Source organism: Lepidochelys olivacea (genome assembly GCF_965140295.1).
Source record: "Lepidochelys olivacea isolate rLepOli2 genome assembly, chromosome: 3".
NCBI lineage: Eukaryota > Metazoa > Chordata > Testudines > Cheloniidae > Lepidochelys > Lepidochelys olivacea.
Genome location: NC_140413.1, coordinates 4617528 through 4637803, shown reverse-complemented (window position 1 = coordinate 4637803; position 20276 = coordinate 4617528). Strand labels below are relative to the sequence as shown.

The 20276-nt window shown below is 49.6% G+C and overlaps 1 protein-coding gene across 1 annotated transcript in view; it reads left to right on the top strand.

Annotated features, from left to right (window-relative positions):
- The window catches only part of SCARA5 (scavenger receptor class A member 5), a 138383-nt gene that overhangs the window by 90904 nt on the left and 27203 nt on the right, over window positions 1-20276 (top strand). Inside the window, exons 6-7 of the mRNA XM_084622354.1 lie at window positions 2926-3024; window positions 17904-17951. Coding sequence (XP_084478480.1) covers window positions 2926-3024; window positions 17904-17951 — 147 coding nt within the window. The remainder of the gene's footprint in view (window positions 1-2925; window positions 3025-17903; window positions 17952-20276) is intronic.

The following is a 20276-nucleotide window of genomic DNA, read 5'->3' as shown; positions in this document are numbered from 1 at the left end:
TGTTTCATCCCACTCCCCATCTGATGAGAGAGACACTCTCAGTTGGCTGCAAATACTCGTCTCTCGCCTGGAGAGGACAGGTTGGGTTTGACCATGTCAGCCACGTGACACGTTGGCTGAGTGCATCCCTGTCACCCTCTAGTGGCTGGATCCACAACTGCGACTTGCTGCTAGCCTTCCTCCTATAGCTCCGATGCTTAAAGGCATGGGGTGTGGTGCTAGAAGCCCTGTGTTCGAGCCTTGCTGATGACTTGTGTGTGCTAGGCTGGATGGTCTTGTAAGACACACTCCCCTGCCCCAAGTGGGACTGTAAAACCAGCCAAGCTGGCAGAAAAACCCATCTGTTCTACTAAAGAGCTTGTCAGCAATGGCTACCCATGTTATTGCACGCTCGTTGACAGATTAATGGCTGTTTTTATTTGGGTTTAATCAGCATCACAAATGGATTGTCTGGCTGCTGCTGCTTTTTTTGTTTGTTAACTCTTTAAGATTTGTGTCAATTTTGAAACTTGCTTGTACATTTCCGCCGTTGCTGGCTCCTTTGTCTTTCACACGGGATCAAAGAAATTCTCCCAGCCAGGGCACCACCATGGCCTGGGGTTTAGAAAGGAATTCAGCTTGTGATGGGGTGCAGGGGAAGCATGTAAAAGGCTAGCTGGCCAGCATTAATTCCCCTTCTGCATAGCACCTTCCCCCACTCAGACAGCTGCAACTAATCAGATCCTGAAGCCCCATGCCTGCCGTGGGATGGGGGAAGAATTATGATGTCCCTAGAATGCAGCGCAGAAAGGGTTAGGGCCTAGTCGGTATTCCCTGGCATTGATTGAAAACTCCCATTGACATGGGCTGCTAGGATGATCAGAGGAATAGAGAACCTACCTTGTTAGAGGGACTTAAGGAGCTGGGCTTGTTTAGCCTAACCAAACAAAGGCTGAGGGGAGATGTGATTGTTCTCTATAAATACCTCAGAGCAGTGGGGGCCAACCTGCGGCTCCGGAGCCCCATGCGGCTCTTCAGACGTTAACATGCGGCTCCTTGTCTAGGCTCCGACTCCGGGGCTGGAGCGACAGGCGCCAAATTTCCAATGGGCCGGGGGGTGCTCACGGCTGAACCCCCGGCTCTGCCACAGGCCCTGCCCCCGCTCCACCCTTTCCTGCCCCTTCCCCTGACCCTGCCATGCCCACACTCCTCCCCCCTCCTCCCCAAAGCCTCCTGCACACCACAAAACAGCTGATCGGGGAGACGCTGGGAGCTGGGCTGGGGGAGTTGATGGGGGGCCGCTGACGTATTACTCTGGCTCTTTGGCAATGTACACTGATCAATTCTGGCTCCTTCTCAGACTCAGGTTGGCCACCCCTGCCACAGAGGGATAAACCCCAGGGAGGGAGAGGAGTTATTTCAGTTAAGGGCCAATATTGACACAAGAACAAATGGAGAGAAATTGGCCATCAATATGTTTAGGCTTGAAATTAGGCAAAGGTTTCTCACTGTCAGAGGAGTGAAGTTCTGGAACAGCCTCCCAAAGGGAGCAGTGGAGGGCAAAAAACCTAACTGGGTTCAAGACTGAGCTGGATAAATTGAGGGGGTGGGGGGATGATACAATGGCATATGAGTCATCCGTGACTTCTGTTAGCATCTACAATGGCCAGAGATGGGGACATTAGCTGGGGAGGGCTCTGAGTTGCTACAGAGAATTATTTCCCAGGTGTCTGGCTGGTGGGTCTTGCCCACATGCTCAGGGTCTAACTGATTGTCATATTGGGGGTCGGGTAGGAATTTTTCCCCACGTCAGATTGGCAGAGACCCTGGGGGTTTTCACCTTCTTCTGCAGCATGGGGCCTGGGTCACTTGCAGGTTTAAACTAGTGTAAATGTGGGATTTCTCTGTAACTTGAAGTCTTCAAATCATGATTTGAGGACTTCAGTGACTCAGCCAGAGGTTCTGGGTCTGTTACAGGAGTGGGTGGGTGAGGTACTGTGGCCTGCGATGTGCAGGGGGTCAGACAAGATGATCATGATGGTCCCTTCTGGTCTTAGAGTCTATGAGACCTCCGTGGCCACAGCACTGGGCCCTGAGGGTTCAATTCACCCATGCAGAGGGACCAGCACAAGGCCCAGGTAATGCTTAAGTCCCACTTTCACCCACAGATGGTGAATAGTCCTTGTACTATCCCTCTGCACAGGACATACATCTCCCTGAGTGAGCTGCCGGGGGTCACACAGCCAGCCAGGGCACAGGCAAGCGTGACGGGGCGGGGTGACGTCAAGATGCCTTGGTTCCCTGTAACCGGCACTCTCAGAGGAGCATATCAACTAGAGTGGGAAAAGTCCAATGAGACTGGGACATGATGCCCAGTGCTAAGTCAGTTCAGGGTTCTTTAAAGGCCCTTTAGGAATGCTGTGGGACGGACCCAAGAGATTGGGCCATCCTGTGGATTCTGGAGCAGGTAGCAAGTAGCCGCCCTGCTCCCATCACATGCTGTGGTCTCCTGCAGGGAGGTTGCCCTTTTACATTTGGCTGGGTCGCTCTGCACCAAGCCGAGCCCCCACAAAGGCACCTGAAATGTTGCAACTTGAGCTGTAGATGTACCAACGGGTTCTTCACCGTGGCGGTTCTGATTAGGCTTGGGCCCAGACTAGAAGCCTGGATCCAGAGCCCCACTGAACACTGGGGAATTAGGTGTCTGTGTGTGAGCTTTGTAGTGCAGGCCCGTCTTCGGTTCTGATCGGCCAAGAGCAGCGAGGGCATTTGGTTTAGCAGGACAGCGGGATGGAGAGGGTGCACCTCTCGTTGGTCTCACGCTGCCAGGTGGGCCCAGCAGAGCCAGTTAGCACTCAGGCAGCCTGCACGCCAGGTACTGCTCTTCGCCGGTTTGGTTTCCTGCTGTCATAACAACACCTTGTCTGTTGTTCGTTCCCAATCCAGGGCTCCCTGGGGAGAGAGGGCCTCTGGGACCACCCGGCCTGAAAGGAGACAAGGGAGACCTCGGCCCATCCGGCTCTACTGGGATGCGGGGATTCAAAGGTACTGTTCAGAGTTCATGCTCCAGATGCCTGGCATGTGGGTTCTTGGTTCTGTCTGGGCTTCCCGAGGCATGTTGGCTTTGGTGACACCTGCTGGTCAAATGTAGACGAGAGACGATATCTCCCATGTGCCCATATAGGGCCTGTTAATTAGTGGTGCTGAGCCCCTGCCGCTCCCCCTCAGCTTCGGTGGGAGTGGAGGGAGCTGAGAATCAGGCCATTCAGAGGCCTGGGATGAAGGAGGCTAAAACAGGGCCAGGATCCACCCAACCCCTGGGCGTCTGGACTTGCGTCAGGCTTTTTATACATCCCTCTGGGTGGAAGGGGAGTTTTCACGTGCACGCTCGCTAGTTAGCCTTATATCAAATATTTTTTTCTGCCACTTCTTTTTGGTTTCTTGTGGTTTTGAAGAGTCTCATTATATCCCAGGTTAAAAACAGGTGTGAGATCATGGAGTGTAAACCATTATTTTGATGCCATGGTATAGTTAGAGTTTATGTACCTATTTTAGCAGAGCAAATGAGTAGGTAGGCTGTCTAAAAAAAATCGCATACTGTAAACTTAAAAAACACCCGTAAGAAATGGTTATGTTTCCAAAACATGCACTTTCTGACTCAAACAGCGTTTACTTTAGCTTATGGTAGCCAAGAAAGAACAAAAGTCAAGTCTCCCTGAGGGGAGCACAGTGTGTGTGTGTCTTTGTAACACTCTACAGCAGCTCTAAAAACCAAAATGGCTGCTCTCTCTGCAGTTAGGCGCTGCACTTAGACATTTAAAGGTGCAGAAAATGAAAGCATCGTCATTTCAAGCCAGGTGCACCCACAGAAAGTTCCCAGTGAAGCCTGCTATTTCCTGCTTTGCATAAGAACCCCAGAGGGATGAAGTGTGGAGAGGTGGTCAGGCAGGGTTACTGGCATGCAATACATGCCTCTCATACAAATAGACAACTCCTAACACAGAAACAGAGCAATTGCCATACAGCCCCAGTTAGTCTGGTGTCTTAATAGAAATAGAAATCAGGAAGGTGAAAGAAACCCTCCAGTGAACACTTATGGAATAACCTGCCCTGAAGAGAACTTTCTTCCTGACCCCAGGCAGATACTGATGGGCTTCTACTATGAAACATGAGGGTTGATATTCCTCACACATTTTTTGTCCTGTTCCTGCAGATGATAGCCATATAAATGTCTAAACTTTTTAGGAATTCTACTATGCTCTTAACTTCAATAATACACTGTGACAGTGAGTTCTCCAGGTTAACGGTGCATTGTGAAAACGAAACAAGTGTCTTCTTTTAACATACCTCTCACTCTGAATCACACACATGCACCTGGTGCACAGTGGGGAAAGTGCCACAGAGAATGAAACCTTTCAGCTTTTCTATACATCCGTCAGGGATAGGAGACTGCATTAGATGGACCTCAGGACTGGATCAAGCTGTCTACTCTCAAATATGTATGTCGCTGTAGTAATTCAGCAATTCAGGAATTACCACCAGCATCATTCCAGTCCATTGAAAGGACCAGTTCCTCCGTTTGTCCCTCGTTTCATGCCACCTTTGTAAGAGGAACCATTCCTGGTGGGTACACCACCCCCCAGATTGTCAGCGAGCAAAGTTGCAGCTCTAGGAAGCTCTGTCCTAAAGAGAGGAGATGTGGGAAGAGAGATTTATGGGTGACATTGCTAAGTGGAGAGGAAGCCACACAAAGATTTCAGAACTGCGGCCCTAGGTAAAGAAGGTGTCCTAAATATTTAGATCCTCATAATGCAAACCAAAGAAGAGCAGACAGCGGAGTAGATGGTACTGACTAGCTCTTCTCCATCTCTGATGCTCTGTAGACAAGGGGGAAATTAATTCCTCGGGACTGGTTGTTTTGCAGCCAGGGAATGGGGGGGCAAAAGAATTTCCTTGACTTCCCTCCTATAAGGGTGAGTCAGAACTGGTTGCACTCTGGGGTGGAAACAGCACCTCCGTTCCTCAATAACTCAGTATGTCTTGGTTAAGTTGACTTGTCTTTGTTTGCCAGGTAAATATTCAGCGGTCCGCAATGGGCTCATCATGGGCAAGATGTCCCGCTGATTTGTTCTTGTCACCCTCTCTTCATGGCCCGTAGAGGATATAAGCACTAATATTACTACAACTAGGAAGGATGTGGACAAGGATGTGGACTACAGAAGGGATGTGGACAAATTGGAGAGAGTCCAGTGGAAGGCAACAAAAATGCTTAGGGGCTGGGGCCCATGACTTACGAGGAGAGGCTGAGGGAACAGGGCTTATTTGGTCTGCAGAAGAGACGAGTGAGCGGGGATTTGATAGCAGCCTTCAACTACCTGAAGGGGATTCCAAAGAGGATGGAGCTCGGCTGTTCTCAGGGGTGGCAGATGACAGAACAGAGCAATGGTCTGAAGTTGCAGTGCGGGAGGTCTAGGTTGGATATTAGGAAACATTATTTCACTAGGAGGGTGGTGAAGCACTGGAATGTGTTGCCTAGGGAGGGGGTGGAATCTCCACCCTTAGAGGTTTTTAAGGCCCGGCTTGACAAAGCCCTGGCTGGGATGATTTAGTTGGGGTTGGTCCTGCTTTGAGCAGGGGGTTGGACTAGATGACCTCCTGAGGTCTCTTCCAACTCTAACCTTCTACGATTATATGAACTAAGAGAAATTCTCCTTCATCTGGAGTCTGAGGGGAGTGAGAGCTTGCAGAGACAGTCCTGAGTTCTACTTCCAATGTTGCATGTGTGCAGTTGAGCTGGTGACTGCGATGTGGGCATTGTCATTAAATGCAGCCATGGATTCATTAAAATAAGGTCATGGGATTCCCGGTATCATATCGGTGAGATGCATCCGGCTGGAACTTTGTTTAGCCGCATGGATGTGTCCCATTGACTATGCAGCACTGTGCATGTTTCGTGGCCCCCATGGTGTGCTGCAGCATGCTAGCACTGGGAAGGGAGATATTTGACACTCATGCACCTCCGAGCAGGGGCATGCTGTCCCTGTCGGCACCCTGCAAACATGTGAGAAGAGGTGGGATTCCAGACCCAAAGGGCAGGGCCAGCGGGAGGGCAGAGAGCCCTTGTCTCTCAATGCCATGCAACAGCAAAACAAGAAGGATGCAGAAGGGCTCCCAGCTCTTCAAGACAGATCTGGGGCACCACGATTTTGCCTTGTTCCATCTGTGCCACAAACCAAATGACGCTGCTTTGGCCCCAGAGATATGTCAGGATGCCTGGATCATGACCCTCAAAATCAAAGCCTGTCCTATAAGTCGTGGAATGAGTGGCAACCCCACCCCATTGTCACCACGGTAACTTTGGTGGCCACGTACCAGATACCAACCTGGTTTCTCAAGAGGGAGAATCTGCTCTCTGCATTGGCCTCCCAAATGTCCTCTGCTCGGCACCATCTTGCCTTCAAAGGGTTTCTGTGCTCCTAGGGCACAATTGGCTCTTCAAATCTCCCGGGTGAATAGACAGTATTTGTGCAGTGCTTGGAAGACGGAAAGCACTTGACACTGTGAGTTGCTGTTATTAGTCCAGGGCTTTCTCTCTTTGGAAAAGAACAAAGAACCCATAAGCCCTGGTATGTCTGTGTGGGCACAGGACTGGAGCCGGCTCTGGGGTATGTGCAGAAAAACACAGCTAGCTTCCTTCTCAGCCTACACATGGCTTGATGCAGACAGCAGGGCCCGCAAAAGTGTGGGCCTAGCCCTACGCAGGATGTACTGGTGCTGAAAGGGAGGAGGAAAGAAGAAGGGAAGATGAGAAGCTGAAGGAACAAGAGAATAAATGTGTGGGTTGCAGTAGCTCCAGTTTGTTTTCTCTGTTTTACAGCCGCTGACAGTTTTCCTTACCAGGATTTTTAGAGATGAGTACAGTCCCTGAGGACATGGGGCTTCAGCATCCGCAGCGGTGTCACTCACCAGGCTTGGTGGGCATCCCGCTCTAGCTCAGTCACAAGGTACAGGCTTGATGCAGGAACCACTGGCCTGTGTCCTGCAGCAGGTCAGACTAGATCAGGGGTTCTCAAACTTTTTTTCTTTTTGCTGGGACCCCCTTTGAAAATATTTCAGGCTGTGACGACACCCCCCCCAAAAATGTGACTGCCCTCCCCATACCAGGCCACCCTTACTTCTGCACTGCTGCTGCGGGCGGTGCTGCCTTCAGAGCTGGGCAGCCGGAGAGCACAGAAGTTAGGGTGACAATACCGCGACCTCCCCTACAATAGGTTTGCGACCCCCTTTTGGGTTGGGACCCCGTGTTTGAGAAATGCTGGACTAGATGATCATCACAGCCCTGCATCTTTTTCAAGAGCACTGCAATTCTTGGGGAGGGGGGTGGCAGCAGCTGGAAGCCAATCACACAACCTGCTTTTTGGCATCCCCCAGCCAAACCCACATTATAGTTGTGGTCTGTGGTTTTCTTTCCTTTCAGAGACGAGGGGACGGTAGATTTTTCTCATCGACGGTTGCCAAATAACAGCTTGACAGGCAAAGAGCATTAAGCAAATTAACCTTTACTTCAGTCCTAGGCAAACACTCCCCCTCTTAGCCCTGGAGTATGCTATTAAACACACATGTTTCCTGCACACCCATGCCAATGTGTGAGTGTGTGTGAGTGAGAAAGGGAATGTTTGAATCCTCGGCCCTGTAAATGTTTGTCCAACTTGCCCCATTCAAGGCCAAAGTCTGCGTGAAAACAAAATTTGCCCAGCGGAAGGAGTGCCTATTGCTATCCAAGAGATGGGTCCAATAAGGAATCACATTCTCTGGATGGTTTCAGAGTAATAGCCGTGTTAGTCTGTATTCGCAAAAAGAAAAGGAGTACTTGTGGCACCTTAGAGACTAACCAATTTATTTGAGCATGAGCTTTCGTGAGCTACAGCTCACTTCCTCAGATGCATATCGTGGAAACTGCAGCAGACTTTATATACACACAGAGAATATGAAACAATACCTCCTCCCACCCCACTGTCCTGCTGGTAATAGCTTATCTAAAGTGATCATCAGGTTGGGCCATTTCCAGCACAAATCCAGGTTTTCTCACTCTCCACCCCCCCACACAAATGTTATTAGAGTTGCGGTTTGAACCTGCACACATAAAATAAATACATTAAACCGTCCTGTATGTGACTTAACGACTTCGGCGTGGGCCTGTCGGGAAATATTACACTGGGAATCACAGCCTATGATCTGGGAACACTGCCAAACCAGACGGGTTTTGTTTTTCTCACGGCGGGATAAGCTTTTCTCATGTTCAAGACGATGCTTGCGAAACTCCTTCAAAAGGTCTCTCCTCTTTTACGGCCTGCTCTTCCACTCCTCTTCCCACGTAAGAAAGACAGTCTCAACCCCTGTCCCATCATCTTTACAGTGAACTCTGTTGTCAAGATCGTTTCATTTGCTTAAACCAGTCAATAGAGATTGCTACTTGCCCTGAGCTGGGACTCACGCTCTGAGTGTACGGTCTGGCTGCTGGGTAAAGAGTTTTCGTTAGCTACATTAATTTGATGGCCAGGGCATTAGGAATCAGCCTCCTTCCTGCAGAAATAAGAGAATAGGGATTGTTCATTTCCCCCACTCACATTGGCTCCATAGATGTTGATCTACCTGCCAAATGCATCTTAGACCCTAGCAGTCTATCTCCAAGGTTCGCATATCAGGCTGGGGCTGTGGACAGGAAGGTGACTTTTTCCAAGGTCAGGCTGGATCGCAAACATGGTTGTCAGAGTAGAGCAACAAGCAAGGTGGGAAAAGTCATGCATTTCTGCTGTCCATCCACCCAGGTTCTTATATGATCTTCATCGTGGTAGGGAAGCCAGGAATGGGCAACAGGGGCTGGATACTTGATGATTCCCTGTTCTGTTCATTCCCTCTGGGGCACCCGGCATTGGCCACTGGTCAGTCCCAATATGGCCATTCTTATGTTCTTAGAGTCTGGTGCCTGAGTTAATGAAAGACTAATTTTCACTGTCAGCCTCACATGGGATATGTCACTTGGCCAGCACACCCAGGGTTTGTAGGGGCGAGACAGCACTTTTCCCACTGGTCAGTAAGTGATTAGGTTAAATTCACCTGGATCTGATTTCTGATTGTCCTGGGCTGCCGGGCAATAAGGCTGCTGGGGCCTATATGATAAATTGTGTCTCATGATCTCATGCCTCTTCCAGCTCTGGGCTTAGACTAATCAATTGATCTGATCTGGCCACTATAAGAGGCCCCTGGACTTTCGGTGAATGTTGCCGTCTTTGATGTGCTTCCCTCAGCAGGTTAGAAATGACAGACTTTCTCTACCATCGAATGTGTAAGCTAGTCCCCTGGAGGGGTCACTGATCCATGCACAGGAGGGGATGGAGGACGCGTGACCGAGAATACCCCGCCCTCTAGGGTTTAAACTTTTAGAATTTTCCTCCCTGCTGTATCCATGAGGGAACCACCCAGTGTTACCGCCCATGTTCTCGCACATGGGATCCCTTCCCACTTGCCCTTTTTCAGACTGTCGTCTACAAATGGCCCCTCCGAGTGGTTCAGGCTCAGGGGGAGATGGGCTAGGCCTCAGCTTCCAAACCTGGGTTTCAAAACTCCCCAAGTTCAGGGGTGTTCAGATCTGGGGGACTGGTCCAGGCCCATCTCCAATAAATGGCCAAATACGCTGGCGGTAATTGCTGAATTTCTGTGATTGATAGTCATGGCTGTAACTTAGAGGAAGCAGATACCTGGTGAGGCAATAGCCCAGTTCCATGCTTTCGGTGAAGGGCTGGTTTTCTGTACTAGTAACCTTTCATTGACACAGTGCTTTTTGTCTGTGTATAGTGAGCATAGTCATGTCACTGCTGAAATGCAGCCACGTCTGGGGTGGAGTGCTGCACCCAGCCAGGACTCTCCACACTGCATTGCGGCATTGGGGAGGGGAGATTTTCGCTGTGGTCACTGGGACAAATCCCTTCTCATTAGTAGCACCACTGGTAGAATAGATCAGACCTTGGTTTTAAGGTCTCATGAAAAAAACACCCTCACCCTATCCAAAGCCTGCACAGAGGTCAGTTTGTCTATATGGGAAGTACCACATGGAGGAATTGGATGGGAACTCGAACCAATGCAGGAGTTTGGCAGCTGTTACTAGAGCTAGTTCTGATTTGTTGACTTTGCAATTTCAGAAAACAGAAATGTGACATTGGTCTGGCAGGAGCCACCAAGTGGCACTGTTACACAGAGTCTGGCATGTTGTTGTTCTTGGTGGGCATGTTATGGTCGGTCTTTGAAGAAATGCGGTGTTGTTGTTAGCATTGTAGTGCACGTCTATGAATAGAAGTGTTGCGGTTTGCAACCAGCAGCAAGTTAGACACACTGGGCAGCATTGCTGCCCTGCCTTAATCTCTCACACTAGGATCAATTCTTAGGGCAGAGTTGCTCCCTGGGAATGGGGCACTGATGTGGGCTGAGAGTCCTGGAAGAGGGGCTTGTCTACATGTCATTTGTGACCACCTCTGTTCCAGGACTGGTGCGGTGTAAAGAAACAAGCTGCACAAGCAATATGCCCAAACTCCACGTCACTGATGTCTGCTGCAGTGGGAGGCCAGCCTGCAAGGCCCCGACATCTGCTACCACTCAGCAGCGAGGCAACACTATGCGTCTCCCCCAAATTCCAGCCCTGCCACCCCTCTCTGGACCCTGGGGTGAATCCCCAGAACACATCCTACCACCTTTCATGCAGGGCTGCTGGAGCAATTTTCATAGTGGGAGTGCCGATGATGGAAACCATGTATCTGGTGTTTGTTATTACTACTTCAAGCAAAGGGGTGTGGCAACACCCCCAGCACACACAGTCCCAGCATGTCACGAGGCAAGTGTGCCCTGTCCCTGTTTTGGGATGGGGTCGGGGTCGTTACAGCCCCGCAGTTAAGTCCATTCAATCACCCTTAGCCTCGGGGTCATGCGGTCTCAGGGCCAAAGTCAATATGGCTGCCTTTCCCTCAGGGCTGTGTGGTGTACTAGCCAGAGTCAGTATGGACGTGCTGAGCCTTCTGGTAGGACAAATCTACAAACAGTCTAGGAAGCTCAGCCCTCAAGCAAGGCGGAGCTACAAGTAGTCTAAGGATCAGGGGCTCCCTGACCCTTTATGTGGGGCAGAGCAGTAGACAGCCTATCGCCTGGCGTTTTGGCTCAGATAGATGGCAAATGAACGCAGGCCTCTTGGCCTAGGATGGGGAGGCTGCCACCGCCGGGGTGGGGATGGCAGCAGGGATAGGAGGACCCAGGCCCACCCTACTCCACTGAGTCCCAGCCCAGGGCCCTAACAGTGGCGGATGGTTCTGCCACTGGGTCAGCAGGGATCTGACTGCAACATGCTGACAGCACCCAGCCCAATGGTCAGCCCCCCTGGCCACTTCCTACCTCGTCTCCTAGTGTGGTGTGGAACAGGAGCACCAGCCGCTGCATCCATGGGACACTGGACATAGATCTCTTTCATGGTCCCCTCCCCAGCTGCTCCATCTCGGCCGCGTCCTTCGTCCTGCTGTTCTCTGTTCTGCACTCATCTGCTTTTCATCAGCAGAGCGGGCTCCAGGCAGGTTTCTTCCATTGGACACAGCTGAGGCAGGCCCTGGGAGCAATCGTCTTCCCAGAGCCTCCAAGCTAAAGGGCAAGAATTTCCTGGATTTTTTTTCTTTGCAACTCGTGTGTGTTGTTACCACGCAGAGACCAAATAGAAGGACGTGTCAAAGCCGGGCCTGGATATTGCTCGTTGAAGGGCTCGGGCCCGGGGGCAGCTTGCGGATGATTCGCGGAGAGGACCAGCAATCAGGGTGGTGCCCTTTCGTTCCTCTTGTTGCTTCCCTTCCGGTGACCTGCCAACAGGTGCGGGAGGGAGGAGAAGCAAAGGGTTTTAATAGGGGACTGCGATCCAGTCTCTGGGTATCATGTGCATGCGCCTAGAGCAATAAACGAGTGCATTTTAAATGCATCTCAGATATGCCAGGGTTTTGTCCTGCAAGTTCCACTCAGGACGCAGTCCATAGGCAACAGCAGCAGCCGATGAAGGAGCAGCCCATGTTCCATGCCAGTTCTGGAATGGCCATACGTTGCGTATGATGCAGCATAGCTGGTAGGTTTGAGCACAGTACGTAGAACGGATGGGAATGTATAGGAAGATGGGTACCACCACCATGCTCCATCTAGGCCTCTCTCATGCCTCTGATAGTAGCCAACACCAGATGCTTCAGCGGGATGCTATGCACACCATTAGTAACAGCTGTGTTTGTGTAACCAGTGCTGTGACACTCTTGTCTGACCCGATTACGGCACCGCACATCAGTTGTGTGCACCTGGCATCATTCCTTCACCACGCCTTCTAACCATGTTTGTTTCAGAGCATGCTGGGAAAACTCTGGGCAGCTATCCCATACTGCCTCAGGAGGGGCCTGGGGGACATGCCTAGAGAGGGATGTCCTAATGCATAGAGGGAAGAAAAAACAGCCAGGCCATTCACACAAGCACAGTTCAGCAAAATAGCAGTGTGAGGACATGATTGCTGGAGGGCTGCCACATGCAATCCAAACCACTAACAGAGATGACACACTGTTCATTATCACGGTTACTAACCATATCTCAACCAGGTTGTGTCAGGACACAGCACCATGTTTAAAGCCAGCCTGGTTACAGAGTAGAGGCCTTAATTCACCAGGATCATGACTAGGGCTGGTCAAAAATTTTCCACCAAAACACCTTCTTTTGTTTTTTTACAGGAAAATGGGGTTTGACTAACCCACGTTTTTCGTGAGAAGTGCCTGATCTCCATGGAACATCTCGATATTTGGTCAAAAAGGCAAATGCCCCAAAACCTGAAATGTTTTTGGCCAAAACCGGAAAATTTCAATTCAAAATCATGCTGCTGCACTTCATGGGAGTTGTAGTTCAGATACCTTATGCTCACTCTCTCTTCTGTCAAAAACAACGAGGAGTCTGGTGGCACCTTAAAGACTAACCGATTTATTTGGGCATAAGGTTTTGTGGGTAAAAAACCCACTTCGTCAGATGCATGGAGTGCAAATTATAAATACAGGCATAAATATACTGGCACATGAAGAGAAGGGATTTACCTCACCAGTAGAGAACCAGTGATGACAGGGCCAATTCAATTAGGGTGGACGTGGTCCACTCCCACTAATTGAGGAGGAGCTGTCAATACCAAGAGAGGGAAAGTTGCTTTTGGAGTGACCCAGCCACTCCCAGTCCCTATTCAAGCCCAAATTAATGGTGTTAAATTTGCAAATGAATTCATAGAATCATAGAATAACAGAGTTGGAAGGGACCTCTGGAGGCCATCTAGTCCAACCCCCTGCCCAGAGCAGGACCAATCCCAACTAAATCATCCCAGCCAGGGCTTTGTCCAGCCTGATCTTAAAAACTTCTAAGGAAGGGGATTCCACCACCTCCCTAGGTAACGCATTCCAGTGTTTCACCACCCTCCTAGTGAAAAAATTTTTCCTAATATCCAACCTAAACCTCCTGCACTGCAACTTGAGACCATTACTCCTGTCCTGTCATCTGCTATCACTGAGAATAGTCTAGATCCATCCTCTTTGGATCCACCTTTCAGGTAGTTAAAAGCAGCTATCAAATCCCCCCTCATTCTTCTCTTCCGTAGACTAAACAATCCCAGTTCCCTCAGCCTCTCCTCATAACTCATGTGTTCCAGTCCCCTAATCATTTTTGTTGCCCTCCGCTGGACTCTTTCCAATTTTTCCACATCCTTCTTGTAGTGTGGGGCCCAAAACTGGACACGGTACTCCAGATGAGGCCTCACCAATGTCGAATAGAGGGGAACGATCACATCCCTTGATCTGCTGGCAATGCCCCTACTTATACACCCCAAAATGCCATTGGCCTTCTTGGCAACAAGGGCACACTGTTGACTCATATCCAGCTTCTCGTCCACTGTCACCCCTAGGTCCTTCTCTGCAGAACTGCTGCCTAGCCATTCGGTCCCTAGTCTGTAGCGGTGCATTGGATTCTTCCATCCTAAGTGCAGGACTCTGCACTTGTCCTTGTTGAACCTCATCAGATTTCTTCTGGCCCAATCCTCCAATTTGTCTAGGTCCCTCTGTATCCTATCCCTACCCTCCAGTGTATCTACCACTCCTCCCAGTTTAGTGTCATCCGCAAACTTGCTGAGGGTGCAATCCACACCATCCTCCAGATCATTAATGAAGATATTGAACAAAACCGGCCCCAGGACCAACCCTTGGGGCACTCCGCTAGATACCGGCTGCCAACTAGACATGGAGCCATTGATCATTACCCGCTGAGCCCGACAATCTAGCCAACGTTCTACCCACCTTGTAGTGCATCCATCCAGCCCATACTTCTTTAATTTGCTGACAAAAATACTGTGGGAGACCATGTCAAAAGCTTTGCTAAAGTCGAGGAATAACACGTCCACTGCTTTCCCTTCATCCACAGAACCAGTTATCTCATCATAGAAGGCAATTAGATTAGTCAGGCATGACTTGCCCTTGGTGAATCCATGCTGACTCTTCCTGATCACTTCCCTGTCGTCTAAGTGCTTCAGAATTGATTCCTTGAGGACATGCTCCATGATTTTTCCGGGGACTGAGGTGAGGCTGACTGGCCTGTAGTTCCCAGGATCATCCTTCTTCCCTTTTTTAAAGATGGGCAGTACGTGAGCCTTTTTCCAATCTTCTGGGACTTCCCCTGATCGCCATGAGTTTTCAAAGATAATGGCCAATGGCTCTGCAATCACATCCGCCAATTCCTTTAGCACTCTCGGATGCAACGCATCCGGCCCCATGGACTTGTGTACGTCCAGTTTTTTTAAATAGTCCTGAACCACTTCTTCCTTCACAGAGGGCTGGCCACCTCCTCCCCATGCTGTGCTGCCCAGTGCGGTAGTCTGGGAGCTGACCTTGTTCGTGAAGACAGAGGCAAAAAAAGCATTGAGTACATTAGCTTTTTTCACATCCTCTGTCACTAGGTTGCCTCCCTCATTTAGTAAGGGGCCCACACTTTCCTTGGCTTTCTTCTTATTGCCAACATACCTGAAGAAACCCTTCTTGTTACTCTTAACATCCCTCGCTAGCTGCAACGCCAGGTGTGATTTAGTCTTCCTGATTCCATTCCTACATGCCTGAGCAATATTTATATACTTATCCCTGGTCATTTGTCCAATCTTCCACTTCTTGTAAGCCTCTTTTTTGTGTTCAAGATCAGCAAGGATTTCACTGTTAAGCCAAGCTGGTCACCTGCCATATTTACTATTCTTTCTACATTGTAGAATTGTAGCTCTGCAGTTTCTCTTTGGAGTCTGTTTTTGAAGTTTTTGTGTTGAAGGATGGCTACTTTTAAATCTGTTACTGAGTGTTCAGGGAGACTGAAGTGTTCTCCTGCTGGCTTTTGTATGTTACCGTTCCTGATGTCTGATTTATGTCCATTTATTCTTTTACATAGAGACTGTCCAGTTTGGCCAATGTACATGGCAGAGGGGCATTGCTGGCACATGATGACGTATGTCATATTAGCAGATGTTCAGGTGAATGAGCCCCTGATGGTGTGGCTGGTGTGGTTGAATCGTCTGATGGTGTCGCTAGAGTAGATATGGGGACAGAATAGGCAATGAGGTTTGCTACAGGGATTGGTTCCTGGGTTAGTGTTTCTGTTGTGTGGGGTGTAGTTGCTGGTGAATATTTGCTTCAGGTTGGGGGCTGTCTGTAAGCGAGGACTGGCCTGTCTCCCAAGGCCTGTGAGAGTGATGGGTCATCCTTCAGGATAGGTTGTAGATCATTGATGATGCGCTGGAGAGGGTTTAGCTGGGGGCTGTACGTGATGGCCAGTGGTGTTCTGTTATTTTCTTGGTTGGGCCTGTCCTGTTGTAGGTGACTTCTGGGTACCTGTCTCACTCTGTGGGCTGGGCTTTCTGGCTGGACTAATCAATTTTCCAACCAACAGTAAGCATGACCCTTAGATCAGGGGAGGGCAGATATTTCTTAGTCAGTCAGTCAGTCTGGAAACCCAGCTTAGTAGATCAGCTTGGTTCAGGGTGGGAAGGAAGAACTGAAATCCTTGCCAGCACTTTCAGAGTCAGCAGCAAAATTCAGATTTTCCCAGCTCATCTCATCTTGGTTTTTGTTCCTTCTATCCCAAAAATGTCCATAAACTTCCCCACTGCCCAGATTAACCTCTCTCGTCACCCACTTCCCAACTTGTCTCGCCTAACTACTGGGTATGGCAGGGGAGCGTACGCACAGATAAAATGAACATCTGCAGCATACATATCCCACATCTGCAGCTCGGATCCAAACCCCACATTCTCCATCACACGGTGGTACACCAGCCCTGTTCCTCTGAGCGGGACAACAGGTTCTTGCTAAGAGTCCTGCACTTAGGATGGAAGAATCCAATGCACCGCTACAGACTAGGGACCGAATGGCTCGGCAGCAGTTCTGCGGAAAAGGACCTAGGGGTTACAGTGGACAAGAAGCTGGATATGAGTCAACAGTGTGCCCTTGTTGCCAAGAAGGCCAATGGCATTTTGGGCTGTATAAGTAGGGGCATTGCCAGCAGATCGAGGGGCGTGATCGTTCCCCTCTATTCGACACTGGTGAGGCCTCATCTGGAGTACTGTGTCCAGTTTTGGGCTCCACACTACAAGAAGGATGTGTAGAAATTGGAGAGAGTCCAGTGAAGGGCAACAAAAATGATTAGGGGACTGGAACACATGAGTTATGAGGAAGGCTGAGGGAACTGGGGATGTTTAGTTTAGTTTATGTTTAGTTTTAGTTTTAGTTCATGTTTATGTTTAGTCTACGGAAGAGAAGAATGAGGGGGGATTTGATAGCTGCTTTCAACTACCTGAAAGGGGGTTCCAAAGAGGATGGCTCTAGACTGTTCTCAGTGGTAGCAGATGACAGAACGAGGAGTAATGGTCTCAAGTTGCAGTGGGGGAGATTTAGGTTGGATATTAGGAAAAACTTTTTCACTAGGAGGGTGGTGAAACACTGGAATCTGTTACCTAGGGAGGTGGTGGAATCTCCTTCCTTAGAAGTTTTTAAGGTCAGGCTTGACAAAGCCCTGGCTGGGATGATTTAATTGGGGATCGGTCCTGCTTTGAGCAGGGGGTTGGACTAGATGACCTCCTGAGTCCCTTCCAACCCTGATATTCTATGATTCTATCATTCTAAGATTGCAGGCAGACCTTGGGCAAAACCCACGCCCTTGCCAACGACTAGCACAACACTGTCTGCCAGTGATGGGATTTAAACTCCGAGGGGAGGTTAGTGACAGTCAAGTGATGCCCAGGGCTCAGGCTGCATCAGGGTGAATTTCACCCTTTATCAACGTTTTGCCCTAACAAGCCCACAGCATATTTTGTAAGAATCTGGGTTTGCCTCAGTGTCCTAGGGCAAAATTTCCCCTCCCAGAACTGTTGGGCAGTGCAGGGGCTGCATTTCTACTCCAGGACCCTGTTTCAAGAGTGGCTCAGACTGTGTGCTCCAGAGGAAGAGATGCTGCTCTGACATTTAACTGTGTAATACTGTGTCCCAGGGAGAAGTCTCTTCCTCAGCTCAGCTGGCATTAGGTTTCGGACCTCCTCATATCTTATGCTGTCATTTGTATCCTCAGATATTGTTCTTTTCCATATAAATGTGAGTGTGAAATGAAAGAAATAAAGCACTGGTTGCCAAACAGGAAACGGCTCGTGAAATTAACATGTCCTGAATGTTCTCTTCCCCCAGAGTTTTCTGGCTTTATCTCCGTTTGGTTCCTGAGCCAGAGATATTTTAGCAGATCTGAAGCTTATCCACTTTCTTGCACTGTGATGCATTTAGTCCATCACCACCTGATATGATCTTTCTCTCATTTCTCAGGTGATCGAGGCCAGAAAGGAGAGAAGGGAGACAGAGGTGGCGAAACAGGTAAGCAGCTGCTATCCTGAGCGGTAATCCCTGTTGAGCTTCTCCCAAGGAGGTTCTATAGGCCCTTCTGTTGGTCTATTGTAGATACTGCAATGGGTAGAGGGGGTGAGGAATTGCTTCTTTATTCTCCCCCAACATGTAAGTGACTAGTCTGTGCCCTGAAGAATTAGATGGGAGTCCCACTTGCATGTCTTTTCGTGTCCCTTGTAGCTGTAGATCTTCTAGTCATAACATGATTGACTCCTCCTTAACAATATTCTGCCACTCTGTCTGGAGCTGCCCTGTGTGTAACACTGACATTTATACGCGGCCTGTGTTTATCCCTCTCTGCTGGGCTTCTTCAGTGTTCTCCTTCAGTATCCCTCCAGCTTAGTGTCCACTCCAGCCCTGCCTCCTCCGCTCTGAGGAGACTGTGCTACACCTGTGAAATGCTCCCCAGGCTTGGGTGTGGCTGAGACACAACTTCATAGTGCCAGGGCTCTTGGCTAGCCTGTGACATCAAGCTGCGTGATCAGAGAGGTTTTAAGGCAAAGGTTATTCTTCAGAGCAGTTCTCTTGAACCTTCTGTGCGCTAAGGGCTTGCCTACGTAAACAATTAGGCTGTGGCAAGCTGGGGTGTGAATCTAGCCTGTAACTAGTGTTAACCGTTTGTCAGAGCACTTTGAAGCAGGATGAGCTCAGATCACATTAACGAATGGTTCACGCGTGTCAGCAGGGCACACATGGACAGTTTAGTCCGCAGCAGGCTCGTGCTGGATTGAGTCACGCCCCAGCATGCTGCGGTCTAATGGTTCATGTGGACAAGCCCTAAAACAACCTGGACCTGTGATTCTCCACTGACGCAGCTCCTCTGGTGGTACCAGGGGCGGAGTCTGCGGTGTAGCCCTTTGCCACTGTGGAGTCGAAGCCTCTTCGGGCTGTTAAGGAAGCTAAGTAGCCATGAGGTGAGAGGCAAAGATTTAGTCGGGGATTGGTCCTGCTTTGAGCAGGGGGTTGGACTAGGTGACCTCCTGAGGTCTCTTCCAACCCTGATCTTCTATGATTCTATGATTCTACTGCCACGGATCAGGAAGAAACTGAGACAGAGAGCAAAAAGTGGGAGCAAATGATCCATAGTCATCATGGCCAGAGGTTACCACAAGGTTCTGTATGAGGACCAGTGTTGTTCACTGGTAATCTGGGAAAAGGGGAGGATAAAGTGGCAAGATCTGCAGATGACACACAATGAACTGGGTTAGACTCATTGAGTCTACAAGACTATGAGGCCACGTCTACCCTACAACGACCCAGCTACAGCTGTGCCGCCATGGTGCCGGAGAGTGGATGCTTCCTACATCGACGGAAGGGGCTTTTCCATTGCTATGAGTAATCCATCTCTCCGAGAGGCGGTAGGTAGGACACCTCACTGGGTCTACACTGGGGACTGTCTCCCTAACTACACTGCACAAGCGTGACATTTTTCACAGTCCCGAGTGATGTAGCTAGGTTGATCTAGTTTTTACATGGAGACCAGGCTCCATGCCAGCTGAAATTCAGTACTGACAAATGCCACGGTAATGCACCTTGGAAGACCTAATTCGGAGTGCTGGTACGCACTGCTGAGTCTTCCAACATGGAGGAGAAGAATTCTGCATGCCTGGAGACTGAGGTGGGAGGTAGACATATTTATCACCATACACACTTGTGTACCGATGGTGCAGCAATTCCAGCATAGCCCTTATTCCACTGCCCAGCATCTCCTATTAAGACTATTGGAATATCCAAAGCAAAATCTTCCAGCGCTGTTAAACAAAACATGTCAGGACTGATTCTGCTGCAGCAAAGGCTCTTGGCAGTAGAGGGTTGGCTTCATCAAGGCTAATCAGGATCAGGACGTTAATACCTGCAGCTGAGTCTGGCTTTCTGCCTCCCGGTTCTTCCCTGGAAATAAACAGGGTCAGTGGATCAAGTTCAAATCTGTGAATTCATTTGGCCGTGCACATTTATTTATTTTTACTGGCAAATTAAGCTTGTTGCCTCTAAACTGGCTGTACAGTGCCAGAGTTGTGACCTTGTTCCTTCCCGGGCACAACCCTTCCAGAGCAGCCTGTCTTCAGGCTCCGGCAGTAATGAACACCAGACATCCCTTCCATGCACTAGTACTAGGGTGTTCTTTCACAAGGACAGCGTAGCATAGGGATGGGGCTTTGGGGCTGACCTAAGACTAACGCAATCAGGTGGTGACATGTCCTGGATGGGTCCCCTTTATAGTCTGGGCTGGGACTCTGGAACAACCACAGATCCCAGCTGAGCCATCCCAGGTTTTGCGTGAATATCCAGTGGGAG